This window comes from Cyprinodon tularosa, unplaced genomic scaffold, assembly GCF_016077235.1.
Source record: "Cyprinodon tularosa strain WSP-4 unplaced genomic scaffold, ASM1607723v1 ctg416, whole genome shotgun sequence".
Classification (NCBI taxonomy): Eukaryota; Metazoa; Chordata; class Actinopteri; order Cyprinodontiformes; family Cyprinodontidae; genus Cyprinodon; species Cyprinodon tularosa.
In genome coordinates this window covers 128999-156709 of record NW_024039137.1, presented here as the reverse complement: position 1 = coordinate 156709, position 27711 = coordinate 128999, and the positions used below count along the sequence as shown (strand labels likewise).

Below are 27711 nucleotides of genomic sequence, written 5' to 3'. Positions count from 1 at the left end.
ACAAAATTCAATAACGGGATTCAGGGTGAGGGGAATTAAATAGAGGCTCAAGAAAAAAAAAAAAAACTGAGATTTGAGTCTTTGAAAAATGGAAACACAAAGGTCACCTTTCTAAAGCATTTTCATTTCAACAGTGAAATAGAGGGAAATAACCTTTTCATTTAGCAGACACAACATTTACTTCCATTTATCTCCAAGACCAGGAAGTATATTGATTTGAGGGATGTATTACAAAATCTTTCTTTTTTATTTTATTTGTTTTACTTTTTTTTTAATTGAAGCATTCCCATGGGCTGTTAAACACAAAGTCTTCATATATATGTTTGATAACAACTGGGACATGAGGTATGAAAACTATTGGATGGCGCTGTCTGTAATTTCCCATCCAATCCATGACTACAAAATGGTTTCTAACTCCTTCACCGATAAGGTGCATTCAGGGTCTTCTGCTCCATTGCTGCTGCAGTTATCATTCCCTGACTCAGCCCTCCAAAGTTTCCACTCAGCCAGGTCCTGCTGGGGGCCTGAGGTCCCAGTGGTGCTGGGAACGAACACACCCGGACTGCTATGATTGAGCTGGAGAGGAGACGGAGCAGAGTGTCGAGGGGGCCTGATCCCTGACCCACCAGCCGCCCCTCCTGAGCCTGCTGTCACTCCTCCAGTGAAGGAAAGAGCTCTAGGGTGACTGGCACTGATGCAGACACTTTGAGTGGTGGCATGAGACATCATGCCGCCGTAGTAACAGCTTCCACCGCCGCTGCTCGTCATCCTGGCTTTCTGTTTGAGATCAAGCACCAAGCTACGTCTTAACCAAGCCTTTTTAACCTCAGCCTGCACCTGAAAAAAAGAAAAAAAAACAGCACATTAATCTTCTCCAACTGCTGAAAAACATATTTTAGCCAGAAGCATGTTGCAGATTTACCTCGCCGTTGCAGAAACAGTAGATAAACGCCACAAAAAAACCCTGAAAGCAGAAAATGTTTCATTTAAGACAAGTTAGCATTAATTCCTAATCCGTTTAACCGCTGCATGATCACCCACAAAGGTATTATTGGGCTCTCACCTGGGAGGAGTTAAAGAACATCTCATAATGCATCTGCACCTGCCACAGCAGCCCGGTAACCTCAGTGTAGGGAAGGGCCATAAACACTATATAATGGACCCCAAATAAAGGCATCAGGACCAGGGTGGATTTGAGGAGCTTCCTGTGGAGAACAATTAAAGGGAGAAATCAATATATATAATTCTCTTCTTCTATTTAGATTATATCCATTTTCCAGCCACGGATGGTCTGTCACCTATTCTTTCCTGAAAGGAAATAGTTATTACCTGTACTGTTGTCGAGGGTCCAGTTTACCATTGTTGGTTTCCCACAGTTTAGAGGCCAGAACACGAATTATATTCAGGAAAAGGAAGAAATTTACCTGCGTGGGCAGACATGAGAGGTCAAAATATATCTGTCTTTAAACCCTAGATAAGGCAACTAAAAATAAAAGGTGTTTGATTTACAACAATGGCTGCCAGAATAGGAACTTGGTAAATCCACTTCAGGTTTCCGGCACTGATGTCCCAGCATCTGGAAGAAGGAAAGAACCCACTGTAGTGAACGTAACATAGTTTATTTTATAGTTATTTTCACCAATGGTAAAGAGGGGTCGGAAAGCAATTAAATAACTTCTTCAGAAGACACAGGGACAACAAAAAAACAACCCTTTCTGTAGCTTTCTGAGAGCCCAAATTGCTGTTTTTCTTCTCCCTTACTTTCTGTTTTTTCCATATGAGACATCCCACACTTCTTTATTGAGCAGCATTTTTTCATATCTTTCTTATATTGAAGAAAAAGTAAGAAAATATGGCCTCTATGTATGTAATACATAATCCCAGGAGTAAACGATCTCACAGTAATCTGTAGTTCCACCCTGATTAATTTATAAATGTAAAAACTGACTAAAAATGATACGGATGAATTTATAAAATAGGAATTAGAAAATATATTCCTGTGAAAAACTATTTCCACTTTATTTCCACCATTAAATATATTTACTTAATTTAAAGAATCGTTTTATCCTACAGTTTTAGGCAGAGTTGCTATTACTGCAAATAAAGATGACTTTAAAGTAGACTCAACTACTATGGAGGGTGCAGCATACATTGCAACATAAAAAAATGAAATATAAAAAAATATTTATCGTTTATAAATAACGTATTTATTTTAGGAAGTTAAACTCATAACATGTATGTTTACTAGCCACTGAAAAAGTAATTAAAGCCTTTAATTTTCTTTTTGATTTTAATGATAATTACTTACAGATATGAAAAACCATATCATAATAAAATATTGTTAAAAATGTATTGTAAAGTCATAGAGTCACAACTAATTAAATCAAACATCAGCCAAGTTTTCATGAACCTCTGAATTGTCTCTTAATCTGAGTCAGTATACTATCTATCATGAGGGAGACGCCTCACTGGATGCATGTGCAAAAGAACAGCCATAACGCACTCAATAAGGAAGTAAAGTCACAAAACTCATTGCTATAAAAGCTGGTTGTTCAAAGAATGTTTAAATATATTCATAGAAGAATGAGTGGAAGGAAAAAGTGTGCTAGGAAAACCAAAATGACCTATTTCATACAGGATGTTTACAAGGTGAACAACATTGTATGATCTCTTCATAAACAAATGATAAAAAACAAAGAAGAGATATTCCGCAAATGCCAAACTAACTACTTTATTTCAGTTGAAAACAAATGTGGGGATGACGTGTAAAGCAGAATTAGCATTAATGCTGAAATCATTCACTGACCCGCCAATTTTTCAGTAGTTTCCCCTTAAAAAGCTCTTTTTCTCAATATTTAATATATCGAGATGCATCTATATAAATCTAAATATTAAATTTAATCACTTGACTCACTGAGTGTCTGCCAGAGAAGCTCGCGCACTCACCCAAATGGAAACGAACACGGCTGGAACACCTGGGATGAGCAGAAAGACTGATTAGTTTCACCAGCTATTATGTTTTTAGGTAATCACTGTAGTAAGAGGCTTTTCACTTTGTGCACAATGAAGTTCACTTTGTGTTGGTCAAAACATTAAATTGTGTTATACAAGGATTTATTTACATAAAGGTGAAGCTGAAGTTCAGATTTTAGGGTGATGAAGTCAGAGGTTTCTCACCAACCTGGCCTTAGTATCAAATATACTATAATGGATGAACTTGTCTCTCAGAAGGGCACACTTTCTAAATCAATATAAAAATAGCTTCCAATTATTAAACTTATCTGATTTCTCCACAGTTGAAAACTTAAGCTGAAGTCATAGTTTAGAAGGAGGAGACACAGGATTAAAAGGATCTCCTTGATCACAGCTATTAGAAGGCTGGAAGGGAAAACAAGTTTTATAGATTATTTATAAACCCTGAAGATGTTCATGAAAATAAGGGAGATGTTACAAGGTTTCAGGAATATCCAGTAAGTACTGGCTGTATTCTACATGTGTCTTTATGTCTAGACCAGGGGCCTGCAGCCTTTAAGAGCTTGTTGCCCTCAGCGCAGCTAAATAAAATGCACAGCAGATGTTAAATTACCTTTTGAAACAGGATCACCAGTTTTCGATAAATATCTAATCTAATATTAAATTAGGTGAATAAAAAAGTTCCCTTTTCCAGCCTAATAATTAGAAAAACTATCCTAAATAATATTAATGACAGTTTTAGTGTTACTTGATTATGAGAATACAATTCAATAATTCCATTAAAAAAAAATAGAATAAAACCAAACAGAAAATTGCCAAATCCTACAACAGTTATTATAACTGTTTAAAAATATTACTTTGTCTTTTAATCATTTGTAGCCAAAGTTATTCAGGAGCTTTGACTTAAGGGCAATTTAGTTCCTTGGAGCTATAATCTTCGGTATTCCTCAAAAAGAACATGGCATGGTCAGATGAAACTAGATGTATATTTCTTTAAGCAATATTAACACGAGATCTTTGTGTTAATAAATAGGGGTGATTATTATCATTGTAAACATGGTAGTGGCAGTATCATGATCTGTAGTTACCTTTCTTTAAGGGAAGACAAATTATAAACAGCTCTTAATGCCAGTCGTTATTAACCTAAAACCTTAATTTGTATCCAAGAAAAGGATGAAAAGGAATTTTAGTTTTCAACATTACAATAATTCCGGGTTTAAAAGTCCAGGCTTTTGAATTCTGAACATACATAGCTAAAAGTAACAGGATTATATGTTGTAGCCAGAGCAATCAAACTAATAGGGGGAGTGGTGAGCTAGTGGACAGGGCACTGTGCTTGGAATCCACAGGTTCTGAGTTCAAGCCCCACTCCCACAGACTGCCACTCTGGGCCTCTGAGCAAAGGCCCTTAACCCCACACTGCTCCCTGGGCGCCGCACAATGGCAGAGAGAGCCCACCCATCCCCTTGGTTATGGGTTAAATGCAAAAAGTTAATTCGCTTGCACTGTACTTGTGACAGTGTAATGACAATAAAAGCTGGAAAAAATAAAAAATAAATAAATTATAGCATCAGAGGGGGTCACAAATGGGGCAGTAAATATATATTTTATTAGAAATGTGTAATTTTGGAGCAAACCAGCCAGAATCTATGTGACAGCCTGCTGTCACACTCTGAAGCTGTGTGGTAACTTTTACATTTTCAAAATGAGTTGCACATTTCATATATTTTCATTAGCATGACTTTAAGTTAGTTAACTTTATTTATCAGGTTTTTTTTTTTTTTTTCGTCAAGATGCAATTGATTAATTAATTTTTTCTTTGAGTTGCCAGTTTCCTTGGGATCTGCTGCTGGAGAGCTGCATTGAGCTCCAGCTTTCCTTAATTGGTTATTGCAGGCTAATCAGCAGGTCAAACCATTTGTAATGGGAAGGGAAATATGTTTATCATTTGTTTAAATATTCATAGTTTGGGTAATTTTGTTAATTAGTTAAATTTTAAAAATATTTAATGTCTGGCCAGTATTTATCTGTTTAATTAAGTTTACTTGTTTATTAGTTTGTTAGTCAGTTACCCCCCTTGTGTGTCAACAGTGGTCTGATCAGCCACTATTTAAGTTTCCTTCATGTCCTGTTTGTGAGGTCAGTCTTTGCTTGAGTTCTTTATGTTAAAGCCTGAATTGAATTCTGTTTTGTTGACCTCTGTTTTGGGGCCCAGTTTATCATTTTTTGAACATTTTGAAAATAAATTAAGACTTTTTTTTTTTTTTTTTTCAGTGGTTTTCTGGCTGGTTTGTGCAAATCCCTCACAGTCTAGAAGGAAATATGACTGAACATCTGTGTGGTCAGCAGCCCGTTGGGATACCACTTACCCCAGCCCATGATGGTAAGGGCCCAAAGGTAGTTCTTGTCAGACAGAAAAGCCATAAAGATGAGGCTGTGGAGGTACAATCCCTCCACCAAAATCCAGTAATGATTGGTTGCCAGGAAATAGAGGAAGAGAGTAACAGCAGCTTTACAACCAGCCTGATGGCACACAAAAAACAAAGGTTACTGGAAAGCATCAACCCATTAGCTTAAGTTTTGTTCAAACACTGGAGCTGATGATTGTTTAATGGTTGTAAAATTGGTTATAGAGTATTTATTACTTAATATTTGTAAGTTCTTATCTAAAGCATCCATCCTGTGAATTAAACAAATTTTCTCCCACTATGTTCAAGAAATATATTTACACATTTCAAACTTTATTATAACTTCATGTTAAGCAAAACATTGTATTTATACTTAGGACACAGCGCGGTTGATAAGGTTATGAAAACCAAAAATAAATGCTGTGTTTTTGTTTTTACCATGGGTGGTTTCACTGCTGTAAACTCGGACTCAGCTCTGTTGGCATCAGATACGGAGTAGAGCACAGCGTCCTTCACAAAGATGCTAACAGCTCGACAAATGAAGGAGGTGAACAGGTGAATGTGAATGTAATTGCGTGTGCAGTGGAGGCGCCTGGGAAGAGTTTGTGGAATAAAAAGAAATAGTCAAAATTAGGGCAATTTAAATGATCAATACAGCCTATAACTGTACATTACTCCATGAAGATAAGACGGTCCATTAAATCTGTTTGGGGTTTTCTCTAGAAAGTAATAGTATCTATATCTAACATTAATGTTGCAGTAAAATGTATTGACTGCTGCTCCTTTTCTGTCTGAGCCATGTGATCTATCAGGCTCTGGGCAGTTTAAAAAATTAGCTGAAACAAAAGTAATAAAAAGTAATGAAGATCAAACAGAGCTTCATCATGTTTTAATCAGAAAAAAGCATCTTTCATTAAACATTTAACTGAAAGAGTATTGGAAAAGCTTTAAACAAATGAGACAAATACTAACCAAACTGCATGTAAATATCAACGGGAAGAGCAAAATGTGACTTATTGAAGACTGTAGCTTTATTGATTGATAAGTTGATTGATTGACTTCATTGATTTCACAGTGGAGAAATGTATTAGTTACATTGTCTCAATAGTCAAAAAGAAGAAGAAGGTGCTAAAAGGAGAAAAAGGTGCATGGGGTATATACAGTACATACAGTGCATCCACAGAAATATATATGACAGCTGAAGTTTATATATATAGCTATTACACTAGGTATCAAATATTTAAAAAAATGCATCAAGCCAGATGAATGTTACGGTGAAAATTAAATGGATAAGCCCACATTAGTTATCAGAATACTAGAGACGTTTATATTTTGTTGTTGATGATTTTTTGCGGTATGTTTAAGTTGGTCTGCAGAAACAATACTTGGGATAAAACATCTGCTGGTGTCAAAGAAAAAACTACAACCAATGGCTGCACCATTCATTACTTTATTGTTAAACAAGTAGGAGTACTTTTAAATGAAAGGCATTTTTTTTTTTACTTATTGCAATTTCAAGCTAAACATACTGTATATGCGTCATTAATTTATTTGCCTTTTTTAAACCTTATAATGAGTGGCTGTTGTAGGAGACATGCTGCATAGCTTGAAAAGAATCTGATCAGGACTTTTTTATTTTTCTTACTTGAAATAGCAAAGGATAGAAATGGCCACCAACAATGATGCCAGAGAAATGGAGTAACCAACAGTGTACATGAGGTGGAGCCGCTGAAACACCTTCTGGAACAGAAGCAAAGCACTTTTCACAATCAAATATTGATAGAAATATACAACAAATTTGATGGTAGATTGCAGTTTATTATAATTCTGAAATATCAATGAGTTTGAGTTTGTTTTAATGGGGCAGTATTTTCATCATTGCATGTCGAGACAATAAAATCTGTTAAAAAACTGATCAAATGTAACAGAACATATTCCTGTACCCACCTCCTTCACATTTCGGTGGTTTGAGGTCAAGTACCGGGTGCACTCCGTGTAGTTTGCCCATGTGCGGTTGTTACTGGGCTCCAGCTCCCAGATCCCTGACACATCACACTGGCGGTAGGCTCGTCCTGATTCACAGGTGGGCATTAGACAGTGACAGGCAGAACAGCTCACACAAAACAGAGAGCTTCCTGAAACAGCTAAAGAACTGTTTAAATCCTGCTATATTGCCAATATGTGTGTGTTTCCGTGGCACTCTCCTACCTTTGTGGTTGAAATCATAGATGTACGCTGGACACTGCACTGAGACAAGCTGGCCCGCTCTGCTTCGAGGCCAGCAGATAATCCCATCCCACTCTGGAGCACAATCCCCCTCTTTAGAAATGATGAGAAACAAGATGTACCCTTATTATGGTGAATTCAAAGTGAAAAAGGTCTGATTAGGTTTTACTAATTATTATCATCTCCTATATTTCCATAAGACAACTTTAAAATGCACATAAAAAGCTATAGTGATTTAAATGCCTTGTTGTACCCAAATGTTTACCATGTCCAATGATTGAAGCAGTATTTAAATATTTTGATACAACATTCTAATAATAGGGTAAAAAACAGGGAACACTCCTGTGGTTACTCTGCACTAGACAGAGAGCCTGAAAATAAACAAGGATCATTGCAGAAGGTCCTGCCACCCAAACATTTGTTAGCAACACCTGCCATGCACACACATTCATTAACAATCTTAGTAAATATGGATTAAAAAAGGCCTCAAAACAAATGAAAACTTAATAAGATTGTTATTTAAAATTCTACTGCCATGTCATTAAATAATTTTTATGCAGCCTTATGTTGCATATTATATGTTTCTTGAAAAGTTAGACCCATATTTGTTTTAGAAATTATGTGATTATTAGGGCAGCATTTTAAAGAGGAGGCAGATGAGCCCAGACAATTCTTACAAGTTGCGTCCATTTATGTATATTTATAATTGCCTTTATGAATGTGTTATCGTTACGTTCTGTTCTATGCATCCCCTGCTTCTGCAGGAAATCAGGCAAAACACTTTTGTAATGTAACAGGATTTTATCCTGTGCCTGAATCTCAGACCATTTATTGCACCCTAACTGGTTTGGATAGATGAAGAAGGGGCAGGCCCGGGAATTGATTCACATCAGAACTGCTAATAGTTACCATGGAGACAAAAGAGCTCATTTTATTCATACATTATCCCAAAAATTATGATATGCAATGTTATTTATCACTGGGAACGATGGTTTTGTGAGTAATTAAATATTTCAAGTGCATTCCTTATTATGAAAAGCAGTTGTAAACATCTTTACGCGAAGGTGCTGTCAATCAGGCCTCTTAGTAAATTCCTGCTTCTTGTTTTTCTTTGTTTACTTTAAATTACCAATGCAGGGATGTTTTCATTGAGTATTTTTAAAACTGACTCAGATAATCATCAGGGACGTTATGAAGCTGACCTTGAATATTTCAACAACTGCGCCAGGAACCTCTGGGAAGCAGGAGGGTTTTTTTTTAACTGCCCGGAGAGCTTTCTCTCTTTCCTCCACCCCACAGCTGCACTTTAAGCCTAAGATTTCTGCTGTTTTAAAAATCACAATTTGTGTTTGAGTCACAGTCCAGTTGCAAAGCAATAAATTACAAGCAACAGCTGCAAGAATTGATTCTGATTTTTGCTAGCTGTTCCACCGTCACTTTTCCTTCATTCAAACGAGCATGTATGCCCCCTAGTTAGAAAAGCTGAATCTGAACCAGATTATAGCCAGCTGGGAGCCACACAAATTAGATTGTAGAGAAGCCTTGGGCAAAACATCCCCTCTTTTGATTGGCTGCCTTGAATGTTTTTCTAAAGGGTCTGTGGTGTACATGTTACATGAGAACTTTTGTTCCTTTTGGAGCAAAATTAACAAATAAAGCTATATTTGACATAGGTTTTGTTAGATTTTCTTTCAAAAGAAGCATTTTCTGCAACTCTCTATCAGTGTGTTTTTATTATGTCACATTTTTAAGCTGGATACTTCAAAACTGGGTTGCAACAGACTCCATCCATCCATCCATCCATCCATCCATCCATCCATCCATCCATCCATCCATCCATCCATCCATCCATCCATCCATCCATCCATCCATCCATCCATTTTTGTCTTTGCCATTTTTGGATGTATGTGTGGAGATTCTTCTCAGGAAATCCTTCTCCTAATGCAACCATGAATCATCTTATCTGACATAGTTTCTACATTGTACCCCAAATTAAAATAAAATCAGCTACAATAAATCAAAAACTGCAACCACAGATAACACTCGAAAGGATATTGGATGGATTTCATATCTGATATGAGAAAATTACGGCAAGTGATGAGTTTTTTTCTTGTTACGAATTTAGATATGTTCTAACTGATATCACCTGCTCGTTGTATGATTCATAGTTATTACCAAGCAATGCCCGAACCTTTAATGAGGGCCATTTGTGCCCGGATGCTCCTTTCGCACCTTGCATGGGCACCAATCAGAACAAAGATCTGCTCATCTCGGGTGATGACGTCATCAGAGTCTATCTGAAACAGAACAGATAAGATATAACTTTTAGTCATTTTTTTAGAAAATTAGTTTACACAAAGAGTTGAAACTAGTTGAGGATTTTCCACTTCTCTCTTGAATCAAGAAATACAGAGGAACCACCGGGGCTCAGCTTGGCATCAGCTCTAACCTTCCAGGAAAGAAACCCTTGCACCAAAATCATCCATCACGTTTCACTTAAATTTGCAGCTGGATAAAAGTGTTATGGACAAAAACTGAGTCATGTGAAACACAATAAAAGAGATATGTTAAATTGAGGCTTTCAAGAGCTAAAACCATCCTATCTCAGATAGCAAGTGTAGTGGTGGCAGTGTCATGCTGTGGCCTAGCTTTACTGTGGGTGTTGCTGCTGGGGCTCACAAAGTAGTTAAAATGGTTAAAGGGCAGGACTATTTCTAACTTTATTAAATTTGCTCACATCAACAGCTAAAGTAGTTAAAGGTCATAGTAACACATTTTTTATCAAATCAACTAATAAAAAAACACAGAACATATAGATTGTTGCAGAATAAAACTTTTAATTTAACTAAAAATTGGTATAGAATATATCATCAGTATATGCTCTCTTCCATCTTCCATCCCAGCTAGTCTACTGTTACCTTTTCTAACACAAAAATATTTATAGATCAGTGCCTCTATGCTCCTTTGGTACAGTATGTCTGCTTCTGTCTCCTTAAACCTCCAGTCGGTCTCGGCAGAAGGCCACTCACATTGAGGCTGGTTCTGCTGGAGGTTTCTTCCTGTTGCAAGGGAGTTTTTCCTCTCCACTGTCGCTACATGCATGCTTGGTGTGAGGGATTGTTATTGAGTCCATGAATTGCTGCAATCAGCTGGTTTTTAATAGAGAACTTTGAACTGATCTAACTACAGCGACTCTCTAAAGTGCTTTGAAATAACACGTTTTTAATTGGTGCTATATAAAATAAACTGAATGGAATTGGATTAAATGTAAATATTCATTTAAAAAAAAATTAATTCTGGGTTCAAAAAAATATATTTTTTTTTCCTGAAGAGTTTTAGATAAAAACAAAAACAAGGACATTACTTAAAGTATTATATTTTACATCCTGCGTTTTCATCCAAGAGGATCAGTGGAATCTTTGTGAGTGTGTGTGACTTATTTTTAAGGGGGGAAACAGAGGGGAGTCAGGTACCGTTTGCTCCTAAGTCTGACTGCCTGTCACTGCTTTGGAGGAGGAAGGGGCTGGCAGCAGCACTTGCTGCTCCCTGAAGACAGTAAGCCAATAGCGATCGGTGTTTTCACTTTATCGTCATAGTTTCCAACAACAGAAAAAAAGTTGCTAGATTTATCACTACATGCTCATTCAGAAAAAAATGTCGCTCAGGGGTCTAAACAGATGCTAAATAAAGGGGAAAAGTTGCTACGTTGGGAATAGTACCTGTTAACTGTCTAGCAAACAGAGTGGGCGAACATTAACCAGCCGGGAGGAGTTAGACTTTTAGTTATCACCTTAAAAAATTGGACAAATACGTGGTTGTTCCAATCCCAAGCACACATTTTAGTCAAATTAAATTCTGGAATGCCTTTCCCAAAGCCCTAACTTCAGCCCTATTGAGAGGTTTGCTGGCTTTAATGGAAGACATAATGCCAGAAATCCTTCTGGTTTGGATGCTTCAATTTTTTGGAAATGTGGTTTAATATACAATCATATGCCAAAAGCTCTTTGATGGCTAAAAATAAAAGTCTTTTGAAGGTGAATCTTTGAATGAGACAACTTCAACAAAAGTATGAAAGAGGGTAGGATGCATCATTTTGAGCTGTCATGGATATAATTGTCCTAGTATGAATAAGAAAATATCTAGCCTTTCTTTGTAAAAGAAAACTCTGTTAACATCTTGATTTAACACTTTTTCGTTATTTATAAATTCCCACAGTAACAGAGACACTCAGTCAGATCTTTCTTTCCAAGTAGAGCAATCGGTCAAGCCTTTTAAAGGTCTGATGTGCTGCCTCCAGGTGTTGTGAAATTTTTGTGCGGAGGTGCAGTATGTGATGATCCTTCGCTACCTCTCCTATCTTAGCAGCGGGGCAGCAACTGGCCACATGAGCGCCTGCATAGGCCTGGTCCTCAGCTGTGTGGCGGCACTCGTCAGAGCTAAGCTACACAAACAACTCTGTGTTCCCGGGTACATTTCACAACACTGCAGCAAAACAAGCTGCAAGTCAACCGGAGAGCAAGAGGTGACGGAGATGCCAATCAATCTGTGTCTATCTGAAAGACTGAAGGAGGTTCTTTTTAGGATCCCTAAGCATGATCTCTTAAGAGAACAAAAGGTTTCTAATCTGAACATCAGTTTTTAAGAATTTATACTGTTTTATATCTTTAGGCACTCAGAACTTTGACTTTAACTTTTGGGTTTATCTGTCAGCTGAAGTGAAGGATATGAGTTTTCCTTTTCACAGCTGTTTTCCTCAGAAGCCAAACAGAATTCTTGTTTAACAGACGCAATTCCAGCTGCAGAAATTGAAATAACTGAGTATGTGTTAAGAAAAACTCTCGGTACAAAAGGTCAGCTGAAAGCAGTGAGCAGTTATTTTTTTATCTGAACCCAAAAGCTAAACTGCTAATGTTGCATATAGTGTTTTTTTCTTCAATAGACCCATGCACTGCAAACATGATCTAAAAATGAGTAAAAATATCTTAAATTGAGTGTATTTACTCTTAATTTGAGCAGGTAAATAAGATGATTTGCCAATTGAATGAGTATTTTTACTCTTATTATAAGATAATTAGATATTATGCACTTGAAATAAGACAATGCAACTGTTTTTTTCTTATTTTAATTGTAAATTGTCTTGTTCCATTGGTAGAGTGTCTTAATTGTCTCCTTAATTCAAGAAAAAAAGATCACTTATTTTAAGAAAAAAATTACTGAGAATAACATTTTTTGCAGTACAGTATTAAGGAAATGCCTTCCTTGTTCTCAGTACTGGACGCCCTGTATCTATGACGACAACAGTTACAGTTCATACAGCGTATGCGTTTATCTGTTCATGGACACCATCATACATCAACATGTATTGATTTTGTGCTTTGGTGAAAACAATCAGCATCAGTAAGAGGTCATTCACATTTTTTTCTTGTGCCGACAGGTTTTTCTCCTGACAGATATTGCATTTAAGCAAAACAATTCGTCTTTACATCCACTCCCCGCCGAGCTGTAGGAGTATTAACCCTCTCGGGCCTCTTCTTGGAGCCAAGTGATTTTCAGGCTGACTGATCCTGAGATTGTAACTCTGTCAGAGGGGAGGCACTCAAAATCGACCAAGGAGAAGATTTAGTGATGAAGAAATGGAGCTGAGAGAGGTGCACGTGGCTAAAGGCTGATGATACAGCAAGTGAAAGCTTGGAGATCTGTGACGCAAAAGCAGTAGACAGGTGAATTCTAACACAGAAGATTTAAGAGTTGCTCTTTGGTTGGGCCTCTCAGAGATGTTATCTGCAGACGATGATGAGATCCGAAGCTTTACAAAAACCAACAACATGAAAAAGTTCCCATTGAGCACATCCAACAGCTCGTTTGGGAAACCACAGAAGATCCAATGGACACATGAAAGAAACCAATACCTCTCTCATCTCATTAGAGGACAGAAACCTCTGACTGGACTATGAGTAAAAATACATCAAAAGGCACTCGGAAGTCTTTCCCGAAGAAAGCTTTAGATACTTTCCTTTTTGTTGTGCTTAAAAACCAAACATAGCAAAGACAGTAATTATATATAATCAGAAAGAAACATGAATGCCCTGCTGCAAAATACACACATCAATTTAAGCTGAAAAAGAGAAGAGTCTGATAAGATAAAAAGCAGAAAATGAAAACCTTTCGACCGACTTACAGTTCAAACCTGCAGATTAATCCCTGACCAGATAAAGAAGCAACAGCCTGCAGGGAACATGTGTGTAAAAACACTTCACTGTTCATCCCACGTAAAACCAGGGCTGCTATTAATCACTGAGATATGACTGGTGATTGTTTTGGCCCCTGCTACATACTTAAACCAACGTACATATTTGGTCATGTTTTAACACATATTTTCCCCTTGGTCTGTTTCTTACTTTTTAGAGACCACATTCTCTCTGTTATACGTGCACACAGCAGCCCCAATACATGCATACATTACCCCCGCTTCTACATAGTTTTATAACCAACTGCAGAACAAAATATGTTGTAAGCTACATTGGAATATGTGCAATTAATTTCCATGTAATGTTAATTTCTTACATTTTACTCTTGACACTAAAGTTTCTGAAAAAGTTAGTTATTTATGTATTAATTAATGTATTACCGTTTTTAATCATTATTTGCCACTGTTCATAACTTTCTCTGAGGCTCATTACTTGTTTATAACTGTCCACACCACAGAGATGCAGAATAAAATTTTGCGTTTTTTTAATTGTTTATTCATTTTGATGTATCTGTTATCATTTTTTCTTTTACTTATCTTTTTTTTTATCTGGTTATGATGGATTTCTTTCCTATTTTCATGCTAGGTTATTGTCTGCATTTCCAATTTTACATTAATCTGTTGCTATTCTGCCTATTCTTTGTATTTTATATTGTCCTTTTATATTTTAGGAAGCTTATAGGTGATGTTGGTTTTATTTTTACACCAGCATGTCTCTGTGCATGTCCCAGCTTTCATTTCTGTATCTTGTTTTCTATTATTTTATACACTATATTTGAAAATTTTATGTTTAAGTTTTTTTTTCTATACACTTTTGTCTGTTGTTTTACTTACTTTGTTCCTTATGAAGCCCCTTTGTAGTGTTTCTTGACAAACGTTGCTATAGAAATACAATTTTACTTATTTAGGTGTTTCTATTTTTCACTATGCATCTCTTAATGATTTATTTATCAAAGATTGGTCTTATTTTCTTAAGCATCACACTGTTTTAAGATATGACTGTTGTCTTTGTGGCTTTTGGTCATACTTTGATTTCCCATAACAAATCAGATCCCCGTTTGAACCATGTGGGACCCGGTTCATGCATGAAACTAAACAACAAAATGCAATAAAATGAAAAATTAGCATCTTGGCAGCTCAATGTTAGAACTGCAAAGAGAAGTTATAGATAACTGCACTGGGGTTATCAGAAACGGTAAAAGTTTTCTATCCTAAGGCGGACCCCTTTGGACATCAGGTGTCTGATAAGACTTGATATTATCTTTTAAAGGCTTTGTGTTGTTGTTTTTATTTTTATTTTTTTTTTTGTTTTTTTTTTTGCTTTCCCACACTCTGATTTGACAGTTTAACAAAGCTTAGACTTTTAAAAAACAAATAAAGCCTTTGCTGGCTTGCTTTAAAAAAAATAGTTATTCAAATATTCATGCTTTTTGTAGCATTTACTGTAAAAGTTATTGGATACTAGAAAAAATAAAAAGTTAATGTTTAAATTAAATATTTCCATATATATTTGTTTTTATGTAGAAAAAATTAAAAAAGAAATAAAGTCACAACTGGGCACTTTTTTAAGCTCTTGCCAAAGATGTGCTGTAGAGGAGCACTGTATTGTTAGAGTCTGCTGTTAGAAACATTTATATTTCGACCAATAAAAATAAGGCTGTTCAACCAAATAAACGTGGATATTGTATTTTAGCTCAAAATTAATATTTGCTAGCAAATGTTAAATTGTATTTTTTTTTTACTCTGCATAAATAAAAATTTATAAATTAATCTTACAGCCTGCTTCTTAAAGCAATATTGCAGAAAAGCTCTTAATATCCAAATGCTCATATATATAGAAACAAACTTACCAGGGCAACAGCTGACTTTACATAGTGAAAAAGAGCCAGGGCATAAATTCCCTGCAGAGATAACATTAATTTGTTTAACATTAAAGCTTCAAAAAGATCAACAATCAAATCTCCCCACGGCCTCAGATAATGTGAGGCTCCTCAGGTTGCAAAGACATAAACTTCTTCAGGTGTGTTGTTCTCCTGTGTCCCATCAGTGCTCACTTTTTGGTTATTAGTCCAGAGCAACTTCCCTCCTCTGCCACATGATATCCAGGAATAAGAATAGAAAAAAATTAGTTTTTTCTCCTTAAAGTTTAGTGGACATCTCTGATCAGAACTGTGGGAGCGTGCAGCCATCAGACTCAGCAAAGAGGATGAAACCTCCTCTTTTTACAGCTCTTTGGCTGACATGGGTTGGCCTTTATTGGCTGGGTGTTAACTCTTTCTGTTCCTCTGCTGCTGTCATCTGCCTCTCGTTACCTTCTGTCTGTGTTTTCCAAACCCAGCGGCGGAGTAATTATCTCTTTTTACTGCTGCCACTCAGTTTAACTCTTGCATCACATAAACTCTCTTTTACTGCAATGCTGTTAAGTGCCCATATAATGACCCCTGCCCATTTCTTCCCCACACACATGCACACACATAGTTTTTACATAATCAAAATGCATTTGATGTTTTATTTAAAAAGCAATTTCAACTCAGACCTACTTTTAAACTTAATGTTTAATAATATCTGTCCAATAGACTGTGTAAACAAACCAGTGTTTACTGTGACACAGACATTTTTTAACTTAGAATTGTGTGTGTAATGGATAGTCTTATCTCCAGCACTAACCTCTAACCTTCCTGACACTTGCAGAGGCAGCAAAAACACAAGTCAATGTTTCAATTGAGATTCTTCCCCCCCACACACACACACATTTTCTTAATCAATCGATTGTTAACAGGAATATGGAAAGCTTGGGTTAAACTACCAAATTTTCTACCTTTCTTGGAAAACTTTCAAACTCTGCGCATAAAATCTATTTGTTTACTATGATTATTTTTACTGAATGAGGGATTTGTCTGTCTTATATCTTGCTTTCTACCATAAAGCATAAGGAGTTATATATAGTACAATTCACAAACTGTATATATAGTTGTAATTTATGTGGTTTATTTTATGAATTTCAATAATAAATAATATTTTGTTGCAACAATGGCATGTTTTTTTAACCCAAATCAAAAAATTTCACTGCAGAATTAAAAAGACAAGATTTTTATCAGAGGAAAGTAAAAATAGGCCAAACATCTAAAACAACTTTCAACAGCAGTCAGCATTGTTTTGTTTTTATAGTGTAGGGAGAAACTGCTGAGTCCTGATCCTGTAGGTCTGCAGTGGATGCTACACAGAAGACAGGAAAGCTCTTTCTCAGAATCCCTCACTATCTTTTACAGGGCATTATCTCTGATACTCCAGTTAAAACCAGATGTTAGTAACTGTAAAAAGATATACTTTTGTTTTTAAACTATAGCTTAACCTTTTCTTTTCTAGGTGAGAATTGCCAACTGTGCAAATAAACTGCTGGACTAAAGCAGCTCAACAGGAGCTGCCTCAGATGACGACTGTATGGCTCCTTTTACATAAAACCTCCTTTTGCTTAATGCAGTCTATTTGTGAGGGATGCTGCTCTTTGGAGTTCACTCCCTGTCAATTTAAAGTATGTGACTAGATGTAACTTTTTTAACACAAACAAACCTTGGTATCCTATATACATTTTACATAAAAGCCAATCTAGAGAGTAGCTCACACTGTAAGTGCCATGCTACAGGAATGGGACTCTGGCTCTAGCAGTCTATGGGTGAAAGGCGGGGGTTCACCCTGGACAGGAAAACGCAGACAACCAGCACACACACACACTCACATCTAAGGGGGATTTAGAGACACTGATTAACCCCACAGTCATGTTTTTACGTTGAGAGACGGAGCCGGGGTACCAAGGGAGGGCCCATACATGCACAGGGAGAACATGCAAACTCATGGCAACAGCATGGCAGCATAGCAACAGTACAACAAACCGTCCAAAAGCTATTTTATGATTGAAGGTTTTTACAGAATCCTTAAAAATTTTGACATATAAAAATTTACATTAATCACATTAGTATTTGGTAGATCAGCTTTGTTTCTGAATTTTTAACTTATGGCTTGTCTTGAAATGAAAGAACTTTGTCAAATTCTAATCTGTCTTTTTCCATGTTGTGTGTGGAGTGAAGAATTCTTCCTCCCTGAGTGGCCTTTCAGACCATGTCAGCAGGACAACAACTGTCTTACCTGTAGCCAGCACCTCCCCTTTGCTTTTAAATTGTTTTGGGGTTGTCATGCCACAAAACTTTGTACCACCGCATGTCCATCTGTGGGACCTGACATAACTTGTTTCCTTCCTGTGGCGTGTGTTGGTCGGGTATCCCCATGGTGTTGTATTTGTATATAATTGTTTCAGCAGATGAAGGTGGAATTTTCTGCCGTCTGGAAATTGTATCCACCAATGAACCAAACAAATAAAATGCTAGAGTTCTCTTCCCGTGATGATGTCAGATTCCTTTGGACATTTTTTCATGTTTCAGTCCTATTACCTCTAACTTTATTACTATGACCTTTACAACTGCTGCTACTACTACTACTAATTCAGTTCAGTTTATTTATATAGCGCCAATTCACAACACATGTCATCTCAAGGCAGTTTACCAGATCATACAGTCAAATTGATTCAAAGATTTCTATCTAAGGAAAACCAGTTGATTGCATCGACTCATTGACTCGAATGCAATCCCTCACAGTAAGCATGCTTGCAACGACAGTGGAGAGGAAAAACTCCCTTTTAACAGGAAGAAACCTCAGGCAGAGCCAGGCTCAGTGTGAGCGACTATTTGCCGAGGCTGACTAGGGTTCAAGGAGATGGAAGCAGAGGTACAAAAGCAGCTGTAAAAGGCGGCCCCATCCAGGAAACACACAGCTAGCCAGACGAGCTCCGAGTCAACGCCCATGTCAGAGGATGAAGAGAGCACATCCAGCCAGTCACAGTCAGTGAAACAGGAGTACACTAGAAAAACAGTCCAATCTGCAACATCTATAAACAAAGGTGTTGATGGCAGCAGCACAGCTGATATTTCTCTCCAGGATGGTGTCACAGCCAAACAGGAACAGACCAGATGAAGCTACTATGAGAAAAAGCAGAGAGAGCATAACGTAACAGATTGACCTTACAGATTCTGTACAGAGGGAGAATAGAGAAAGAATGAAGCAAAATAATGAAATGATAAGAAAACCTGAATTGATAAACTTGATTAGCACTAATTTTAGATAAATTCAAGTGTCTTGAAACATGGATTTCATAAAAACTGAGGTTTTGAATAATTCCATCAGAGTTTATGATAATAAATGTAAGTTTGTTCGATCTTCTTATGTTAAAATCCTTTAAAAGTTCAAATATATCATAATAAAAAAGTGCTGAACTCAACAAAATAATGAAACTATTAGTAGTTACCAAGTTTGCTTTATTGTTCTATTTTTATTTTATTTGTTGTCACTTTACAATGCTTTTATTTTGATATGTCAGTGTGTGACGTCACTGACACCTCGGAAGTAGTAGTTTCACAACAAGGGCAGCTTCCTGTACTTTCTTCTCCTGAGCTGTCAAAACTGTAAGCAAACTTGAAGTTTTTTTATGTCTTTGTTTAAAAAAATGAATGTTAATTATAGTTGAATGAGTGGTTTAAGGGCACAGAGGTGCGGCTGTAGGAAGCGGGACAGTTTCCACATGTGCAGCAGGAGCACCGGTGTTCTCTGTGGTCACTGAGTGGGTGTGAAGGGCATGCTGGGATCCACGCTGCTCGGGGCTCTGCGGACCCTGCGCTCACCCACACTGGTCGGTACAGCTCTGCGGGCTTCCTGCGGGGCCTCCCCGGTGTGGAGGACGCCTCCTGTCCGCAGGCTGCAGCTGTGCTCCGCCTTGTGCGCAGGACACAACAAATGGTCAAAGGTGAAGAACATCAAGGGACCCAAAGATGAGGCGAGAGGAAAAATTTTCATGAAGTATGGGATGTTGATAAGAATAGCTGTGAAGGGTGAGTTCCATATGCTGTCATATATATATATATATATATATATATATATATATATATATATATATATATATATATATATATATATATATTTACATGTATACACAAATACCTACATACATAAGAAAAAAATGAATTGTTGAAATAAATTTCTGCTAATTCTAACTCAATAATGGATTAATCATTAATTGGTATACTTTAGTTGCCTTACAGCAAGTTGTTTCTGGGTTCAATTCCCGGCCCAGCATGGAGTTTGCATGTTCTCCCCGATTGTGCGTGGGTTCTCTCTGGGTACTCCGGCTTCCCACCACAGTCCAAAAATATGCTTGTTAAGTTAATTGGCTTCTCTAAAAAAGAATTCTAATTAGGTGTATGTCTAGGATTGACTGGCGACCTGTCCATCCAGAGTGTACCCCGCCTCTCGCCCATTAACAGCTGGAGATAGGCACCAGCAACCCCAGCAGGGATAAGCGTGATGGAAAATGGACAGATGGATACATAGTTATTCCAAAATTGTAAAGAGCACATATATAAATTTTGCATTTTGCATATATATGTATGTTGTGTGTGTGTTTTACTTCTTCTTGTAAATGGTGATATATGTTTTGAATGTATTTTTCATATGCAGAAGGAGGATCTAACCCAGACCTGAATATAAACTTGGCCAACCTACTGGAACAATGCAGGAGCAAAAACATGCCCAAAGCATCTATAGATGCAGCGATCAAGAGTGCGGTAGGTTCATCACTCCCTGCTACCCTACAGTTGTTTTTTTGTTTTTGTTTTTTTTGTGTGTGTGTGTGTGTATAATAATTTTTGATGATTTTTAGTAAATTTCTTGATAAAATGTTGGACTTGAAACGAAACACATTTTCAGCCTGAATGATTAAAGTGTAAAAGTTATAACGAAAAAGAAAGAAAAGATAAATAAAACGTATGCAGATATTTTTAAGGAAGCGAGTTAGAACTTAAAGTATCAATCTTAGAAATAGAAACATGTTTTTTTTCTATCATCAAATAATTTTTACAATGAGATGCTGATGAGGTGCCTTTTATATTTATAATTTAGCAAAGAAAGCTGCAGGTTTGTCTTAACTGTAGATTTTTCTTTACTATATGCTTCTTTACAAGAACCAAGAAAATATTGGAGACATTTTTCTAACTCCCAGGTTAAAGGAACTGCAGTGGAAAAAAAGCAGAACCTTTTCTGTATGTGAAATTAATTTCATTAAATGGTGTTGACAGCATTAAAGTGATGTTACATGTTCTACCTACAGGAGAAGGCCAAACCAGCGTCTCAGCACATGTTTGAAGCTCGTGGGCCCGGTGGCTGTCTGCTGCTCATTGAAGTTCTGACTGACAACAACTCACGGACTCACCAGGACATCAAACGGCTGCTCAACAAGAACGGGTCGGAACCTCCCTTCATGTTTCTGCTGTCCTCTGTGGTGCCTTTTTCCCTCTGTAGGTTCCTTAAACTTTAACAAAGACAGTACGTTCTCATCCACTGCTTATTAGCAGTGGATGAGAAGTGGAAGTAAATTTTCCAGGAGCCTTTTTTTCTAGAAAGACAATGACACATGAGCTAAGAGAAGAAAGAAGTAAAGAGAAGTAAAGCTCTTTGTTTCTGTGCATTTACGCCACAATGAAAGATAATCGATTATTACACATCAGTTAAACTCTGACGGAATAGAAAATAAACCGTCTGATCACTCTGTTGTCCTCAGAGGGATGCTGTCCGACGGAGCACGGCATAATTTCAACAGAAGGGGTGTGGTGGTGGTGCCCGCTCAGAACGTCTCTGCAGAGAGAGCCTTGGAGATGGCCATCGAGGCCGGAGCTGAAGACGTCCTAGAAACTGAGGATGAGGAGGAGAAGCTTCAGCTGAAGGTTAGACTGTGATTGAGCTGAGAGTAAAACAAAACTCAAAGTCTCCCTGTTAAGTCTTCCCAGATAGTTTATAAGCAGAACTAATGAACCAAGCAATGAAACGTTCTGTAGACTTTAAAATGTCTTCTGGTACTGGAGAAAAATCAGAAAAGGTTCAGATCCAGTAGCCAGCAACATCCAACCGGAAGACGTTTCAAACAGAACACTCGTGCTGCGTTCAGGTACAGTGTGGGCATTCAGTTGTGGTAGGGGTCTGCAACCTTTCATATCCAAAGAGCCATTTTGCCCTGAGTCCAGCTAATAAAACTCATTTAGAGTCGCAAAATATAACATGATTTTTTAAATAAATAAAAAAAATATACCGTATATATTATTTTTGTTAAATATCTGCCATGAGAAATCTGTTGCCATTTTAAATAATAAGGAAAAACATAAAACGATTCATATAACTGAAGTATGATTATTTTATTTTTTTTGGTATGGTGTTATTTGATGTAAAAAAGAAAAAAAATGAAAAAGTTAATAATAAAATACATATTTTCCATGCTAATTAAAAGAAGCCACTATTGGCTACTATTAAGAGCCATTGTAGAAGGTCCCAAGAGCCACATGCAGCTACGGAGCTGCAGGTTGCAGACCCCTAAGTTGTGGAAATATTAAAACAAAACCTAAAGTGATTTAAACATGTTTTATTCCAATGTAGGGAAACAGGCTTGATTAATTATTTAAACACCAACACCGACTCTTTTGAAGTTTATATTGTATAATTATCTATCCAGCCATTTTTTATGCTTGGTTATGCTGCTTTTATAATAAAACCCAACCTCCAGTCAGCTCTATACTACCTATTTTTAAGTTTTAGAACATTATGAAATTCAATAATTTTAAGGAACATTTGTGCAATCTCTTAGTCTGTATCTGAACCTCCATTTTAACCTTTAAAGATAAACCTAAATTATTTACTGTACACAAGTTCTTTTTTTTTATGTTGTCACATTTACTACATATGAGCCACTTTGAGTTGATTGAAATGCAAAAGTGTGAACACTGTCTCCTTGTGGCCACAAATATATGACCCTGAAGGTTTCAGGACTGTTTCCTGACAGGAGTCATTTTGTTTTAAAGGTGAGTGTTAAAAAGAAAAACGAAAAGCTTGTTCGTCTTGTTTGGACCCCTGAATCATTTGTTTGATTTGTACAAAAATAGATAAGAAAAACACCTTTATTTTAAAAGATTTATTTGGCAAATGATGTTTTGACATCTTGTTAAAGCAGCTTTAAAGATTTATATAAAAACTATGAGTGTAGGTTATAAAAATGTATAATCTAGGTTTGCATTCTAGCTTTTAAAGATTTTCTGTTTTAAAGTTTTGGCGATCATGGTAAAAAAAATGAAACTCCTCTGTTGTCGTATTTTATGCTTTAGTCTGATTTAAAACCCATTTGATCATTACTTTAACCTCCCACATCTGAGGTTGTTCTGCTAAATGAAAACCTATCAAGATGATATAAACAGTTGTTTTTTATTTATGACAAACAAGAAGCTAAAATCTGAACATTAATAACCAATCAGTGTTTTTCAATATAATTTAAAAACACTGATTTTAGCTGATTTTTTGTTTTTATTTTTGCATTTATTTAATTGCTTTAAACATGATGGTAGTTCCATTGTTCTTTCCATCAGATTAGGAACTCCTTTTTTTTCCAAATTAAATCTCATAAATAAAAATGTGTCCTTTTTTATTTTGCAAAGGTTTTATGTTTTACTTTATTTTTAAAACTACAAAAAAAAGTTGTGGTTTACGAAAAGTGACAAATTCCCTGTAGTAGATATTTATAAAAAATAATAAATTAAATTTTAATAAAGATCATGCATCATATGCAGTTTTAAACAGTTTTCGTAGTAGACCTCTGAGCAAGAGGGTTAAAATGAGTTCAGTAAGTGGTATTAAATCCCAACAACAAGCTGTTTTTCTGACTGCTAATGTTTTCCAGGCTTAGGAAGTGAAAGACTATGAATATACTAACTGCTGGTTCTGTGTGTCTCTCCCCAGTTTATCTGCGCTATGTCAGACCTAAACAAGGTGCGGGGCTCTCTGGAGGGACTGGGATTACAGATCACATCTGCAGGTTTGGAGTTTGTTCCTCGCAATCACTCTTCTCTGGACCAGGAGCAGATGGAAGCTGCTTCCACTCTCATAGAGGCCCTCACTGACTGTCCAGATGTAGTGAGAGTGTGGGACAACATCCAGGCCGACAGCTGAGACATTTGGGGGACACTGCATTTTTGAAATACCCCGAGGATTTGCCATCTGATACTTTTAAATAAGAGTGTATGCTGAAAGCTGTGTGTGTTCCACAAAGAAGAGACATTTTCAGGAAGAAGTTTTCAATGTTTTACCTGGAAAAACATTAAAAAGAATTAAACCCTTGGTACCATTAGGGAGAGAGTTGTTGCTTTTATTAGTCCATCCAAGAAGAATATTATTTAGTTAGCGCTACAGGAACAAATCTGTTACAGCGTTGATAAAGAGTAAAAGGCTCAAATGAAAACATTTCCCTAGGATGCAGTAAATAGATTATCCCTCATCATAATCTAAAATCTATAAATTGGCTTTTCGTCCCTTAAATTAGGTTAACTCACAGAACTTTCCCAGATTTATTGTCAGCTCTGTCTTCAGTGTAGCTGGGGAGCAAATGCAAAGGGCTTGCATCCTCTGATATTGATTTTAAACATCATTTGTCAACCAGACAGTTAAACAATAGGATAATCTCAGAACTCCTTAATAGCAACGTCTTTGCAACGTCCAGCTTGACGATAGCAGAGACCTGGACACAAGACAAACCACCATTCATGCACTCATACTAACAAACATGGTAGAGAGACAAATTAAGCCAACTGATGTTTACGGACAGTGGGAGGAAAATTAAGTACCCATTCGTTCACAGTGAGAGCAAACCTAAAACCTTCCTGCTGTAACTGCACCATAATGCAGCTTAATTCTAATACAGCTGGACGATCAAATCAGATGCTTTTCTTGTTTTTTTTCCTTCACTTTGAAGTCAAATATTTCCATTTAAAATACCCTAATGTTTGTACTCTGAGATCTGGATAATTATCCTTTCAAAGCAAAGTGATGAACTAACTCCCTGCATTATGTGCCTTTATATATACTCAAACAAATTGCTGTATAGATGTTGCTATTTAACATTTATCTGCTGGAATGAGAGAAAATAAAAGGGCTGGAAGTGGTGTTCATATTCAGGACAGCCATGTTACTTTGAGGTTGCATGTTGGGGGCCCCTCCATATTAAACTAGGATATTTACAGTATATCACCAAAATGAGCACACCCCTCACATTTCTGCAGATAGTCAAGTATATCTTTACATGGGAACAACAATGATGGCAATATCATTTTAACAAAATGAAAAGTCTGTTTATAGCTTATATAACAGTGCAAATGTAGTGTTCCCTCAAATGAATGCAATATATACAGACATTAATAGCCAAACCCCTAAAGAGTGTTTTCATGGGGCTATAGAAAAGCATGAAACAGGGCAATATTTTATCATTTATATTAGGAGTAGGGCTGGGTATTGTTAAAAAAATTTCGGTTCCGGTACCAATACCGATACCTTCACTTCGATACCGGTTCCTGAACGATACTTTTTTCGATACCAGTTTTATAATATCAATTCGAAAAAAAAGAAAATTACACAACATAAAAAAGTACAAATCTTGAGTTTTATTTTAAGCTCTGTTTTTCCATTTACATTTTTCCTCTTACATAAAAAAATAAATAATTCAGTGTCTAATATTCACTGTTACATTGTGAGGACCTTTTTACTTAGCAGTTTTCCTTTAGAAAAATTACCATGTCTGACAAACAAGCCCGTTGAATGGGATCCTACTGACAGCGCACCGCTGGTATGTGGGGGTCTGAGCGGCTCTGACAGAAATATTGAAGGCAGGATGAACTGACTGCACTGATTACGTTTTCAGGTGGATTTTCCCACTTAAAAACATAATAAAACTACTTTATTCCCACTGATCACAGCAAATATAGCTGCAAGGCAAATAAAGGATAGAGTAGCTCCGCCCAACGCGCGTCTGACCCACTTTGCGACCGCGCAGCCAGAGCAGCAAAGCTTCTTCAGCAGCGCGTCAGAAGCTGGTACAAGCAGCAAAAATGAAGCAGCAGACGAGATTTTGCTGCTCTTGCTGCGTCCAGTTTGAAAGCAGCATGATTCACTCCGCTCTGGCTTTGCTCTGCCCACGGGCTGCTGAGAGGAGGATGGTCGCGCTGGCTGCGGTCCGCTCTTCTTGCAGTCAAACACAGAGCGACTTTCTGCTCTTAAATTATTTCCGTGCACGATGTATTGCATTGCGCACTATTAGCATCAGTCTTAATAAAGTGAAGCCGCACTTTTGACCTGGGGGGCATTTTAAAGGGGTTCCGCGACGCTGCAACCAGTTCACAAAAGATACACATGAACCCTGGCTGTAGGCGTGACCACCTGTGTATTTTTCCTGGATGACGCAATCACCTTAAGTGTTCCAGCCAATCACCGAAACTTGGTACCGAAAGACGAGGCATGTTTCGATACTCTGTAGAACCGAAGCATTTCGGTCGGTACCATAAAAGTACCGAAGTTCGGTACCCAGCCCTAATTAGGAGAGCTGCAAAATCAAAGTGTTAATTTTGGCTCACCACTGAATGAAGGGAAATTTCACGTCATTTAGTTTAAATAAAATTTCACATTGTTTCAATTGAAATCTGTAATTAATTTTACTTTACACAAAAGCCATTAAATGGAGAAAAAAAGTTATAAGAAAAAAATAAGTGCTGGATAAATATCTACTAAAAGATAAAAATGTATAATTCAGGAATATTAGATATTTATGACTTGTTTTAAATGTAAATGATGAGTTTTAATCAAATCAGAATTAGAACTTAACTAAACCCATGAAAATTCGAGTCATTTTTTAAAAATGTGGTTCAAAATAACATTTAGCAGATGAAAACTGGGATCCTAACTCAGTATGACTGAAACTATTACCTTTGATTTAGAATCATAATTAAAACAAAATGAAGAGAATCATGAAATGACTCCAATGGATTTATAAATCACTATGTCTGTTCTAGTGCATATCATCATTAGATTTTATTTCAGTATTATGTCTTCAGTACAGGGGCCATAACTGGGACCAGGACCATTTCTACAGGGGCTCTGGGCCCTGTTGCCCCCTATCTAGAACCGGCCAGGCCCCTAAATGTCCAAACTGAGCACTGCTTGTCATTTTCCCTCCAAAATATTATGAAACACATTAGTGCAACAGGGTCTCAGCTGTGCGTAGGGAGCAGGTGTCTTCAGTTTTGTAGTACAGCTCCTACATACTCTCTCATACAGGTCACTGACAGCTCCAGCATTGCAAAGACTCTCTGAGGATCTTAAAAGACGTTGTGGTACAAGAAGATTGCCAAAACACTTAAACTGAGCTGCAGCACAGTGGCCTACTTGATCCAGCATTTTTTGAGCCAGATTGTTCTTTCAGTAGGGAGCGGTAACATCTGGATCAGCATCCATCTCACTATCAGAGAATGCTTCACTTTTAACACATTCAGGAATCAGTTAAAAAAAACTGGAAAACACGATCCCCTCACTCCAGAAACTGGGTCTAAGGGCACGAAAACAACCCAGAAAGGAAGGTTTAGGGGTGGGAAGCTCTTGAATATCCACAAGCTCCATGATGTTATGGAAAAATAGGAGAGCGTTCCAGTGGCAGCATGGGAAGCTCTGGTAAACGCTATGCCCAGGAGAGTTAAGGCAGTTCTGGTACTGGTCAAAATAATGACCCTTCAGGAACATTCAAAAAGGACTGAACTCACTTTTGCTATGAGGAGTTTGGCTTTTAATGTTGTTTAATGTCTGTATATTGTGTAATTTTGAGGGAACAATACATTTATACTATTACGTATATAAGCTGAACACAGACAACTTTTTATTGAGTGCAGTGACATTTCTTCAGTG

At 37.0% G+C, this 27711-nt stretch overlaps 2 protein-coding genes across 6 annotated transcripts; one reads left to right on the top strand and one right to left on the bottom strand.

Annotated features, from left to right (window-relative positions):
- Positions 1 to 95: 95 nt before the first annotated feature.
- On the bottom strand, positions 96 to 16062 carry pth3r (parathyroid hormone 3 receptor). Of its 5 annotated transcripts, none has more exons than XM_038298855.1 (14): positions 15909 to 16062; positions 15705 to 15755; positions 9799 to 9904; positions 7590 to 7700; positions 7329 to 7453; positions 7027 to 7121; positions 5820 to 5973; positions 5343 to 5496; positions 2915 to 2975; positions 1510 to 1576; positions 1330 to 1424; positions 1064 to 1205; positions 923 to 964; positions 96 to 837 (listed from the first exon to the last, which is right to left on the bottom strand). In XM_038298855.1, the coding sequence occupies exons 1-14, from the start codon at positions 16041 to 16043 to the stop codon at positions 397 to 399; spliced, it is 1779 nt and encodes a 592-aa protein (XP_038154783.1). In that variant the 5' UTR covers positions 16044 to 16062; the 3' UTR covers positions 96 to 396. The 5 variants fall into 5 exon arrangements, with proteins under 5 accessions (XP_038154783.1, XP_038154785.1, XP_038154786.1 ...); XM_038298857.1 differs by having other exon boundaries at positions 7027 to 7118; XM_038298858.1 differs by lacking the exon at positions 15705 to 15755 and having other exon boundaries at positions 15909 to 16058.
- A 3242-nt stretch (positions 16063 to 19304) lies between these two features.
- Positions 19305 to 24701, top strand: LOC119792236 (translational activator of cytochrome c oxidase 1). Its single transcript, XM_038298794.1, has 5 exons — positions 19305 to 19790; positions 20416 to 20522; positions 21065 to 21198; positions 21515 to 21677; positions 23731 to 24701. The coding sequence occupies exons 1-5, from the start codon at positions 19538 to 19540 to the stop codon at positions 23938 to 23940; spliced, it is 867 nt and encodes a 288-aa protein (XP_038154722.1). The 5' UTR covers positions 19305 to 19537; the 3' UTR covers positions 23941 to 24701.
- The last annotated feature ends 3010 nt before the right edge of the window (positions 24702 to 27711 follow it).